Raw genomic sequence first — 13,133 nt, forward strand, 5'->3', positions numbered from 1 at the left:
GATTTGAAAGGCATCATACACCATTGAAAGAATAATAAAATAAACACAGCACCACTTTAAAATTTCTTTTTAAGTAGGTTCCATACCCAACGTGGGGCTTGAACTCACAGCCCTGAGCTCAAGAGTCACACGGTCTACCAACTGAGCCAGCCGGGTGCCCTGAAAACAACATCCTTTAAAGGATGGTAAAGTATACCCAAGTGCCTTCTGCCCAGATTAGGGACTTTACCAGAGCCTGCAGCCCCAAACTGTACCCTCATCTACACACCCCTCGTCCCCAATCCTGACCTGTTAGCATGTGCGTCTTTTTGTTGAGCTCTGTTAACCTCAAAAATAAAAATACTGGCAGTTATTCTGCCCGCAAAAAGTGGGTTTATTCAGGAATAGAAGAGAATTGCAAGCTAGGACAAGCAGGCTGCTGCCTAACCATAGTCCCAGACCAAGGGAGGCGCCAGGGGGAGGGGGTGGGGACTATTATAAACAAAAAGTCCATTGGAGTAAACTGGGAGTTTGAAGTATAGGGACTTTTCACTGGCTGAGTCGTGACGGTCTCTTATTGGCTGGGCTGTTGCTGGGGAAGAAAGAAAACCTTCCTTCCTCCTGCTGGGGTAGTAAAGTAGTACCTAAAGTATGGACTTACATCTCTTCCTATTATCTGCAATCACAGAAGAGTGGTGGGCTGTAACAGCTCCCCTGCTAGCCTCCCAACTCTGCTATGAACCAGGTTTCCTTTCATCAATGAATTTTCACAACTCCATTTCATCCTGTGATTCAACTAAGAATCCTGAGTCAACCCCCACAATTCCTCAAATTACATGCCACTGATCCCGGGGGCCCAGCAACACTAGAGTGGTCAAAAAAATTAGGAAAAAGAGTATGGCTAGGGCAGCCTCCAATCTACCCTTGGGGCAAATGGAAAAGAAGTCGGAAGTCAGGAGTTCTCTGATGGTGACAAGGCCACCCCTGTGAGGCAGGACAACCTGCTACAGAAATTAACTGGGTCTCTAAATAGAGGTGTTTCCCCCCTCTGCTTGAGATGGGACCAAGAACCTCAGGATCTGGGCATCTGGGCTTCAACTGGGCCAGGGGATAGTTAAGAGGCCTTTGGGTTCCAAAGTCCAGGCCAGAGGCTGGGCCTGTCACAGGGCCTATTGCCCAAGGCCTCGTGGTCATTGAAGCCTAAGTTAAAATTCAGACATTATTTTCTGATGAGGTTACAGTGGTGTCTGCATTTGTTAAAAGTTCTTATTTGTCACCTGTGAACATTCCTAAAGTGACCCTGTTTTTTGCCCTGTTTTGGCATACCTTTCTTTTTTCTATATGTTAAAAGCCTTAAAAAAAAAAAGTTTTCCAGGCAGCTCTGGACCACCAAAGGGCCCTGCACAGGGGCAGTCTTGGTGAAGGTGTGGTCTCCTGGGGCTCTACCCACAAGATGGTCCTTCCAAGAGAAATTGGGGGGGGGACAGTTATGCTGGGACCGGATGCCTGGGGCCTGTGCCCATCACACCCAGAATCCTGGGGTGGTGGGACCTGCCTGGGGATGGGAAGGTAGCCATACAGCCCCAGAGCCTGGAAGCCTTGACAGAGAACTCTGTCCCCATGCTTGTCATCAAGGGGGGGTCCTGGAGTTGGAGTCCAGGAAGAACTGGGAGTAGAGGTGGTTATATTTGCTGTTATTAAAAAAAAAAATCCAGTAAGGACAGCAACAAACAAGGGTATAGGGGGACTGCTTTTAATATGTATCCCAAGGGTGGTTAACCTTAGAAGAAATCAACACTGCACTCCCGGAGTGCTTAGTAGACACTGCGAGATCCTAATCCAGAGTCCATACTCCAGAGGCAGTGACTCAGAGCCTTTCAGTACTGCTCACCTGAGCTGGCACTGGGGGGTCTACAATATTAGCACACGGGATGTTAGAACTTTCATACAGCCATTCCTGCTCTTAAACAAAAGCGATCCGAGAATCTGGTGAGCCCGGAGCCCAGTATCCCTTAGAGTGACCTTCAAAGACTCAGGACTCCCTTTGGTCTTGCGTTTTGCACAGCACAAAAAAATTCTGTCAGCCGGTTGGAAGGGTGGCCAATCCTACCAACGGATGCTACTGTATCTGCTGCCAGCAAAGCTTCTGGCAAGGAGTATGGCTGGGCCTTCCTGGAGGTCGCAAGTATGGTCATTCTTTTTTGCCTGCTTGCTAGTAAGTGTCATACGCACAGCAGGATTTCTTCTCGGACCTGTTTGCATTGCCGCAGATACACCTGGTAGCAAGGCTGCTGGGAGCTGACCTTTGGCTCCCACCTCCCGTCAGGATCAGATACTCAATATCTACCTGACAATGAGAAAGCACTTCATGGGTTTAGGTCAATTTGCACAAGCAGCGTCATGGGCTGAAGACCAGAGGTCTGTGCTCAAAGCAGCCGTTCCTGTATTCCTGAATGGTCCCCAGGGGGGAGACAGGCACTGACTCTCCGGAGACCGGAGATGCAGCCAGCACCTGTGGGTGAGGGCTGGGCCACAACCTGATTAAAAAAAAAAAAAAATATATATATATATATATATATATAGAGAGAGAGAGAGAGAGAGAGAGAGAGAGAGAGAAAGAGAGAAAGAGAAACCTGATGCTTTCCCCAACCTGAGTGTGGCAGAGCAAATTCAAACATGCCTACTACTCATGTGTCTGTGAAGGATGAGCACTGGAATTCAGTAGATAATATCTACATTGTAAAATGAATAAAAAATTACCAATAAGAAAATACTGAATTAATTTCTTAAAGAGTTAAACAACATGGGGGGGTGCCTGAGTGGCTCAGTCAGTTGAACATCTGACTCTTGATTTCAGCTCAGGTCATGATCTTGGGGTTGTGAGATCGAAAGCCCCGTGTTGGGCTCCACACTGGGCATGGAGCCTGCTCAAGATTCTCGCTCTCCCTCTCCCTCTGCCTCCTCCCCACCCCCTACCCCACACTTGTGCACTCTAAATAAATAAATATAAATATAAATATATTAAAGGGGTGCCTGGGCAGCTCAGTTGGTTGAGCTTCCGACTCTCGATCGTGGCTCAGGTCATGACCTCGGAGTCCTGGGATCAAGCCACACATCTGGCCCCGCATTCAGCGGGGAGTCTGCTTGGGGGTTCTCTTCTCCTCTCCTTCTGTCCCTCCCCCCAACCAGACTGTATTGTGTGAATACACACTCTCTCTAAAATGCATAGATTAATCATCAGAAAAAAATTTTTAAAAAGAATTAAACAACATAGATCCCACTTATGATAATAAAAGATATATTATTTGGCTATATGGGGGGGTGTTAAAGGCTGCAATAGGGAACTGAAAACTAATATCATTATTTCAGAAAGCCTAAAGGAACTGTTAATTTATGTGAGCTGAGGCTGTATGGGCTAACAGCTTTGTTTTGGGCTGGCAACATCAACACTGGTTGTCTCATGAGAAACCTGACTAATTATTTACTTAAAAAGTATAGTTTTCCAGACAAACAAAATCTTTCTGCAGAGGGAAAAAAAGAATTTAAGAGGTCTTTGTTTTGAGAAACCTGGGAACCATTCTCTCAAATTTTAAAGTAAGTCAAAGCATTGATCTCACTATGAAACCAAGTAAAATGCTTTAAATCCTTTAACCAGATCGAGATCAATCTCAAATGTTAATGAACAATTTATTGTGGTTTTAAACCCACATTCAATCATTCCATTCTTGGGCAATTTGCATAGTTTCCTGTAGCAAAACCAAGATAAAAGCAGAGTTGGTTTTTCCCCCTTGTTTGGCAATATCTCAAGGTAATTGCCTTCGTCTTCCGCTTAACTTTGCTGGTGGAAACAGAAGGCTGGCCCTCCCAAGATCTCCCAGAATGTTATTAAGATGAGATCATTTTGTATTTTTATCTATGCCTGTTTGTTTTAATGTCTGATAGAAGCAGTATGATTATTTAGACTTTACACTGTATTTACTTGGAGTGAGTGAGTCTTCACCAAGTCACTCTCTTCCAATGAATTGAATTCGATGTCATTCAAAGTGTTTATTGAGTGCCTTCTATGTGTTAGGCATTGTGCTGTACCAAAGAGATGGTCTCTGTTCTTCAAAAGAATGAAGCTTTTATCTCCCTCCCCAAACCCTACAATCCAGGTAAATCAGATTGTACACCTGTGTCCAAATATGCAGCATGCACCCTGGACCTCTCTCGATGTCTTCCTTTATGCCCTGAATATCTTCTTCCCATTTCTCTCTCCTTTTGGGCTATCTCAAGTGGCTTCTCCTCCACAAGCTATTTTTTTTTAAGATTTTATTTTTAAGTAAATAAAAATTTTTGTGGGGCTCGAACCTACAACCCCAAGATCAAGAGTCACATGCCCTACTGACTGAGCCAGCCAGAAGCCCCCATAAGCTTTTTTTAATATCATGACCAGTAAGCTCCTGGTCTAAAGATGTTCAACATCATTACTTATTAGGGAAATGCAAATAAAACATGCAAATAAAAAAATACAAATAAAATCATGATAAAATAAAACAGCCTCTCCTCTGCTGTCCTGCCTGCCACTCCTTTGTGGTGTATTCAATAAGCTTCTATCTCCTTTAAAACAAAACAAAACAAAACAAAAAAACCCAGTGAGTTGAATGGTGGCCTCAAGAAGGTATGTTCACATTCTAATACCTGGAACCTGTGAATGTGACCTTATTTGGGAAAAGGATCATTGCAGATGTTATTAAGCTAAGGACCTTGAGATGGGGTGTTCCTGAATTACCCAGGTTGGCCTTAGTCCAGTGATGTATCCTTTTAAGAGAAGAGGAGAAGACATAGAGTCAGAGAAGGCCATGTGAAGGTAGAGGTAGAGATGGGAGTTATGTAGCCACAAGCCAAGAAATACCTGCCAAAAGCTGCCAGAGGCGAAACAAGATTCTCCCCCAAGAGCCTCCGGAGGGACCACAGCTCTGCCGACACCTTAATTTTGGACTCTGTCCTCCAGAATAAATTTCTGTTTTTTTAAGATCCTCAATTTGTGGTTACTTGTTATAGCAGCCACAGAAAACTAACATACCATACAACCCAACATTTCTACTCCTTGGTTATATCCGAGGGAACTGAAAATATATCCACACAAAAAAACACACACGAATATTCATAACGGTGTTATTCATAATAGCCTCAGAGTTGACACCCAAATGTCCATCAACTGATGAATGGATAAACAAAACGTGGTAGAACCATACAATGGAATGGTATTCAGTCCCAAAAAGGAATGAAGTACTGATAGATGCTACAAGGGGGATGAGTCCGGAAAACATTATGCTAAATGAAAGAAGCCAGTCTCAAAAGACTACATGTTATAGGATTCTATTTACATGAACTGTCCAGAACAGTTCCATCTATACCAACAGAAAGCAGACGAGAGGTTGTCCAGGGTAGGAGTAGACTGGGTGGGAGAACAAGGACAGCAAAGGAGCTAGGGAGTGGGAAGTGAATTGTTTATTCATTATATTCATTATTTATTATAAACAATGAGCAATCATGAAAGATAATTATTTTAGATCTATCCTATTACCACCGAGACAGCAAACCTAATACCAGGAAAAGTAAGCTCCAAAACCACTTATTAACCTTGGTCTTTGACACCGTGTTCTAAGAAATGCAATCTTTGTAGGTTGATGGGTGGATTTCCTAATCACCATTTTATTTTTTTATTTTTTTTAATTTTTTAAATTATATTATGTTAGTCACCATACAGTACATCCCTGGTTTTTGATGTAAAGTTCGATGATTCATTAGTTGCGTATAACACCCAGTGCACCATGCAATATGTGCCCTCCTTACTACCCATCACCAGTCTATCCCATTCCCCCACCCCCCTCCCCTCTGAAGCCCTCAGTTTGTTTCTCAGAGTCCATAGTCTCCCATGCTTCACTCCCCCTTCTGATTACCCCCCTTTCTTTATCCCTTTCTTCCCCTACCGATCTTCCTAGTTCTTATGTTCCATAGATGAGAGAAATCATATGATAATTGTCTTTCTCTCCTTGACTTATTTCACTTAGCATTATCTCCTCCAGTGCCGTCCATGTTGCAGCAAATGTTGAGAACTCGTTCTTTTTGATAGCTGAGTAATATTCCATTGCATATATGGACCACAACTTCTTAATCCGGTCACATCTGTTGAAGGGCATCTCGGTTCCTTCCACGATTTAGCTATTGTGGACATTGCTGCTATGAACATTGGGGTGCATATGGCCCTTCTCTTCACTATGTCTGTATCTTTGGGGTAAACACCCAGTAGTGCAATGGCTGGATCATAGGGTAGCTCAATTTTTAACTTTTTAAGGGACCTCCACACTGTTTTCCAGAGTGGCTGTACCAACTTGCATTCCCACCAACAATGTAGGAGGGATCCCCTTTCTCCACATTCTCTCCAGGAATTGTTGTTTCTTGCCTTGTCAATTTTTGCCACTCTAACTGGCCTAAGGTGGTATCTCAGTGTGGTTTTGATTTGAATTTCCATGATGGCTAATGCTAATCACCATTTTAAATCCTAATCCTTTTCCTGAGGGGAAACCCTTGGCACCTAACAGGTTTCTCTCTGGGTTTATTCTCGCTCTACCAACTTCGATGCACTAGAACGCAGGGAAACGGCGTCCTCTGTTTGTTGGAGACTGCCTGACAGAAACCTAACTTCACTTCCTGACAGCTTCAACATTTGCCAGCTGCTTCCCCTTGCTCTGAGCCATCTAACACAATAGTTGCAATTCTTTCTTAAAATGATCCACTTTGAGACATGGCTTCTAAGAATGCATTACATCTAAAAGTAGAGACTCTTGTGGTGGCTGGCGACAGAGCCAGAGGTGGGGAACGTCGTGTACAATGCCAGAGGCTCAGAGGGCTCACGGGAAGGGCTCAGAGGGCTCTTCCTCTGCCCCACTCCAACCATGCACAGAGGTCATTTTGCTCAGATCCAAAGCCCAGGGGGAGTAGTTCTGAGATGTCCTGCTCAGTTTTGACTCAAGGGGATCGATGTGAGATCACTGAGGTTGTAGAGCCGACTTAAATGTTTAGGTCCCAGGGCGCCTGGATGGCTCAGTCGATTAAGTGTCTGACTCTTGATTTCAGCTCAGGTCATGATCTCAGGGTTGTGAGGTCGAGCCCTGTGTCAGGCTATGGGCTGGGTGTGGAGCCTGCTTAAGATTCTCTCTCTCTCTCCGTCCCTCCGCACTTCCTCTCTTTAAAAAAAAAACTTGTTCAGGTCCCTATAAGCATAGGAGTTAGGAATGCTGTAGTCACCCCAAGCCCACCCAGTCTGAACATGCAGGTCAATGAAGGGGACCCAGGAGACTCTGTGCTGGACTGCAATCCATCCTTTCAACTGTGCCTTTTGGCGCCTGTCCAGTGGAACTGACCCTTGCCACCCAGACCTGGCTAGAATCTCTCTGGCCAGAATGGCTGATTTAGGCATGGGCATCAGACCCGAGCAGGTGAAATGGAACGCTCACTGAAGCCTTATAGGAAAGGGATACCCCCCTCCCTTTGTGTAGGCGTGGAGCAAGTGGGCACTGATTTGGAAGAAGGCAGCTTAAGAGTCCAAGCCGGTCTCTATCACTTACTAGCTGTGTGTTCTTGAGCCATTATTGAACCTTCTGGAATCCTGGTTTCCTCATCTACATAATAAGAATAACAGTACAACTTCCACAGAGCTAGTATAAGGACAAAATTGAGTCACGTGAGACACGATCACTGTGAGACAGCAAGCATGGTTGTTAGCCCCCAAAAGTCAGTCCGCAATGACACCTGTTTGGAAAGAATGCCAGGAGGAGCGTTTGGCAGGGGGCGAGTAGCTTGTCCAAGGACACTGGTGCAGCTTTAAAATTTCTCATCCTAGAACCACCTTTCTGACCCAACTCACATCTGTGCTTCTGCCGATGCTGCTGCTCTTTAAATGAATGAGTAATATAAATGCAGAACATTCGTGTCATTTCATTACTGTGATTAATTATCCCACTTAAAAAACACCTACCAGAATCTGTTGGTGTTGTTTTTCTACTTCATAGCCTCCAAAATGCAATATGCCAGGTTTTGCCTGTATGACCTTATTATTCAGGACTGCTGCATAAACCTCTATAAAAACAATGTAGAGAAGTACACCATGAGAGGAGACATAAAAGAAAATATTAAATAAATGAAGATCCTATTAATGTGGGCTCTCTTTAATTTAGGATATTTTAAGCCTATGAAAGCTTCAGACAGAGGATACGGCTGTCAACAAGATTAATGATCTACTCCAATGAACTGTACTGCTTCGCCCTCTATTTTTACACATCGTTTGGGAGATATTATCATCACAATACAAATTCACATGTATTGTTTATTACCCACTAAAATAATCTGCTCTTCACGTTTTGTCCAAGTCTTCATAATAAAACACGAGCTTGCGAGAGCATGCACCCTACCTTTGTGGCTCTGTATAACACCGAGATGACTTATTACGTAATGAACACACAGTTCAAAGAATCCAAACACCGAGCGTTTAGTTTCATTACTGGGTATTAACCTGTTATCACTGGATTTCCTCCGAATAGAATTACAACGTGATAGAATAATCGTAAAGCTCTGAATAATTATCGCTCTGGACAGTAAAGTCTCAAACGGCTATTAGCATAATGTGAATGTCTTTTTTTCTTCTTCTTCTTCCAGTTTTGAGAACAAGGTTGAAACAGCTGATCTCACAAAAGTGTCCAGGTCTACAAAACTCTTCCCAGCTCTTTAGGAGGCAGGAGCTGAGACATGTAGAGGAGGCACCGAGAACCCACCACACAACTGTCTCTGTGCCGTTGGCGCTTACACTCGGCCTTCGTTCGTCATCCTCACTCCAGCCCTACGCAGTGGGTATTATTTCCATTGTGCAGGTGAGACTCAACAAGATTGAACAACTTGCCCACAGCTGGTAGTTAAAAATCAAACCCAGGTCTGTCTGATTCCAACCACTAAACTGCCTCCCTCAATACGAATGCACTGTTCAGTTTCTTACAAATGGTGGCTTTCACCTTTGGCTCTTCCCCAAGCCTGGGAGCCACAGACACCCTCCCCCATTGCTTAGCTCACTGTGATTCTTGTAAACACCTGGAGCGCATAGGAAACGACTGGGCTCTTGCTCCTTACCAGGTGAGCTGACACTATCATCAGCTTTGGGCTGAACCAAAGGGCTGGAATGGGGTCAGGGTGGTGTTTGGGGGGGGGGATGGGCGATCTCTGTAGGTTATTTTGTAAGTACTGAACATTACTTGGTAAATTTTTTAAATGCTGAACATTTTACTTTTGTTTCTAGAGCCGCACAACTGACCTAAAACAGGTATTTTTCTGTTAATGCTCAGAAATAGTTGAGTACACTAATTTGCACTTAGTAAGTTCTACAGGGACGAAAAAGCCACACCAAAATACTACATTCCCAGCATTTGCGAGGGGCCTTGAATGATGAAGGAACAGCCTCACTAGTGTGATGGTAGAGAGCTGGAGACTGGGCTACCATGACTGAACACCACCTCTCCACCCAGCTGGGCCAGGTTGGGGAATTCCTTTGACCTCTCTGAGCCTCAACTTCCCCACCAGTAAGATAAAAACAGAACGTTGATGTTGTGTGGATTAAGTGAGAATAATGTAGGCAAAATGATTAGCCTCTTACATACTAGCTACAGGATTTTACTAGGCTTTCCACGTGCAGGGCAGGGAAGGGACAGGCATGGAAAAAGGCAAGAAGATATAAAGTGCATGTGGTCTTAAAGGAGCAGGAGTAACGGTGTGGTTGGAGCTGGGGATGAGGGGTGCGCAGCGTGGGGATGGAGCTGGGTGGGCAGGCTGGCATCCACAGCAGAGGGGGCCAAGTGCCAAGTGAAGGAACTGCAGCTCTCGCAAGGGAACTGCTGAGAGTGTCTGAGCAGGATAGGGACAGGGCCAGCCATGACTGCACAAAGGAAACTGACGGGGTGTGAAGGGTGGTCAGGCACGGGGAGGGTGGGGGGGGGGAGACGACAGACAGGTAATCAAGGAAGTAGAAGCAACAGAACTTGGTGACTCATTTACACCACAAGAATCTATCACGTGAGTGGATGGACCTAAATAGAACCATTGTTCTTAATAATAAAAGCTATTGTGAGCCTATAAAACAATATAGAGAAATCAGCACCAAAAATCCCATTATGCTTTCTGGACCTTGGATCCTGTGGCAAGATGTAAATTGTAAAGCAGATCTCTTTTCTACTCACTTACTTGATTCTAGAAGGTGATTAGGTACTGCTCTTCTTTTCTTGGGCTCCTCCACAAGGCTCTTCAAAAGGAGGGGGGATGTGTCCGTAAATGGTTCTTCGGCATTGCTTAGTTCTCTGCTGGGGGTTTTCACCACTGCCATTTTATCATGAAAAATCGAGTCTTCTTTTTAGAGCCAAAGGTCATTTCCTGGGAAAAAACCAGTAGTAGTATGAGAAACCACACACATATCTTTTTCTCAATCTTTGACAACGTACCTCTGTGTGTGGTTTCCTGTGGACCAGGCCCTCCCTGCCTCCCAGCCTCTCCTAGCCACTCCATTCCCACACAGGGACGTCCCATTAATCTTGTGTCACACATCACAACCCAGTATCATGCCATTGCTCAAAACCCTTCCGTGGTCCTTAATTTTCTCTTCTCAAGAGCTTTCCCCAAAATGTGGTGCTTGAGATGCTTTTGAGCTATTAGGAGGGGCACCTGAATGGGGAAATAAAGGTGCTCACAATCAAAATTGGAAAAAGTTGAAGTAAAGAGTTAAACAGGCCTCTTCTGAGATTTCTCCAAATCGGTCTCTTAGTTGCATGAGACCATGAAACCCTTTAACATTTGGAGACACTGGCATTCTTGGGCCACCTTCCTGGGCCCGTCTCTGGGGTGATGAGGAGGTGGAGTAAACAGTGGACCTCCTCCAGCACCCAGAGGGCATTCCTAGGAGCTCTGCTGTAGGATCTAGGGTCCTGGTTCCTGGGGACCCTTTGTCACACTTGCTTTTCCTTTACATTCATGTTAAGTTCCACCCTCTTCATATAAAGTCCACACTGACCCCAACACCCTTCAACGGTCTTTAGCAATTAGGGCCCCTACTACCCATTGGGTATTAATGATTTATAGCCTTGTACACAGCACTTTACAAAGCCTATGCATCTTACTATCTTCTACAGCTAAGTCTCTAAATTTGGGATCCTTGTACATGCTTGGGGGGCTGCTCTGCGATGCCTCTGAGATTGAATGCAAAATCATATGTGGATCTTTATGTGCTTGTTTTTTGTTTTTTTCTGGAGAAGGCTCATAGCTTTAGATTTCCCACAATCCACAACGTAAGCAAAATACACTGACTACACTGAAGAAAATGTTTAATAATCATTTTCTGAAAGTTTCTCCTTTCCCCTTACCTCCCCCCTCCTCTCACTGGCGGCTCTGAAGACTCCCCACGCCTCAGCACAGCCTCCACCACCCCCTTCCCCCCCATCCCTTCAACTCCTGCCTCAAGTTCACTTTCCAGCTCCCTCTCCTCGGCTCCCTCAAGTTTCCTGCCAAACGAGGGCGAAGCCATTTTCACGAGAGCTCCTACTCCAGTTCACTCACTCCGGGGTGAACCTTGTCTCTTTTCACACACCCCCATCCTTGGTCCCCTCGCCCCATCCTCACCCTAGCCAAACGCCTGCTCCCCTCGGCGCCCCTTGACTCCCTCTCCTGCTAGAGTCAGGGGTGGACCCCAGACCCACGCACCACCCCCAATCCTCACTTAACCCTTTAGGTCCGACCTCTCCTCTGACCCCAGCCCAGGCTGACTTGCGGCGGGACACCCACCCGGGGTTCAGGCTGCCTTAGCAGCTCCGCGGCGGCCCACGGGGGCCACGCCTGGCCCCAGGTCCTAGGCGGCTCACACAGGAGATGGTTCCGGGATCGGGATTCGGCCGGCGCCTGCGCCGGCTTCTGCTCGGAACGTCGCCATGACGACGCGGACGCGCTCCCGGGGAGGGGGGGCGGTCTGCGGCCGGACGCTACCAAACTCCCCAGGGACGTGGGGCGGGGGGAGCCGGGCAGCGGCTCGAGGTGAGTTCTGGGGACTCGGAGCAGTCTATAGGGCCTGGGGAAGAACAGAGAGAGTGACTTATGAGGTGCGAGGGCCATGGATTCCCGAGGGGAAGTGAGAAAGTTCGGGAGACACTATACACTGGAACCTGCCGAGAGCAGAAGGCGGGAAAGCGGCAGGCGGAAAGGGGCGGGGCCTCCCCAGCTCAGTGGGCGGAACTTCCCGACCTTGATTCAAGGAATTACTTAATACTTCAGTATAGTTTGTTTTACGTTTTCTGTTGTGGTAAATTTCAAACATATACGAAGGTAGGCGGAATAGTATGATGAACCTTCAACACCTATCTGTAACCGTGTTCAAATCACGGGCAGTCTTGTTTCGTCTATACATTTCCCCTACTCCCTGTATTATTTTGAAGAAAATCCCAGGCATCATTTCATCCATAAATATTTCAGAATATACCTCCAAAAGATAAAAACTCTTTAAAAACATAACATCAGTGCCAGTGCCTTAAAAAATTAAAGTAATTTAATATCTTCAAATACCCAATACTCAATTGCCCCACAAATGTCATGTTTAGAGTTGCCAGTGCGAAACAGAATTCAGATAAAACTCACACATTACAATAGACTGATATTTAGGTGTCTTTTAATGACAGATGCTCCCTCCATATCTTTTTGTTGTTGTTGCAAGTTATGCACTGAAGAAATTGTTTCTGTTCTGATATTTAGGAGTTATAAACCATAAACCTGGACTTGCTCCCCAGACTTCCTGCCCTGTGGATTCCACCCTGCTCATGCATGGGCATTATTCCTTACACAGATGGTTCAAGCTTCTCTCTTCCCAGGAGTTGTCTCTGTCTCATTTTTTCATTGTATGCCTTGACACTCGCTAGATATTATTTATGGCTTCATGTTGATAAGAAATTATAGTAGGAATCCCCACACCCACATCATTTGTGCTGTATGTGGTTCCCCCCCCCACACACACACACTGGGAATATTCATTTTTCCCATCTTCCTAGTCTCCAATCCTTCCTCGCTGCCATGATTACTGATTAAAAATCTCCCCA

General features: G+C 45.5%; 1 protein-coding gene across 1 annotated transcript in view; it reads right to left on the bottom strand.

Moving 5' to 3' along the window:
* The window catches only part of CFAP221 (cilia and flagella associated protein 221), a 92,781-nt gene extending 80,811 nt beyond the window's left edge, over nucleotides 1-11,970 (bottom strand). Inside the window, exons 1-3 of the mRNA XM_045804097.2 lie at nucleotides 11,836-11,970; nucleotides 10,249-10,434; nucleotides 8,003-8,103 (exon numbers count right to left, since the gene is read on the bottom strand). Of these exons, the coding sequence (XP_045660053.2) occupies nucleotides 8,003-8,103; nucleotides 10,249-10,387 (240 nt within the window). The 5' untranslated portion in view covers nucleotides 10,388-10,434; nucleotides 11,836-11,970. The remainder of the gene's footprint in view (nucleotides 1-8,002; nucleotides 8,104-10,248; nucleotides 10,435-11,835) is intronic.
* Nucleotides 11,971-13,133: the final 1,163 nt, after the last annotated feature.

Source organism: Ursus americanus, chromosome 1, assembly GCF_024610735.1.
Source record: "Ursus americanus isolate L20-20 chromosome 1, mUrsAme1.1.p, whole genome shotgun sequence".
NCBI classification, from domain to species: domain Eukaryota; kingdom Metazoa; phylum Chordata; class Mammalia; order Carnivora; family Ursidae; genus Ursus; species Ursus americanus.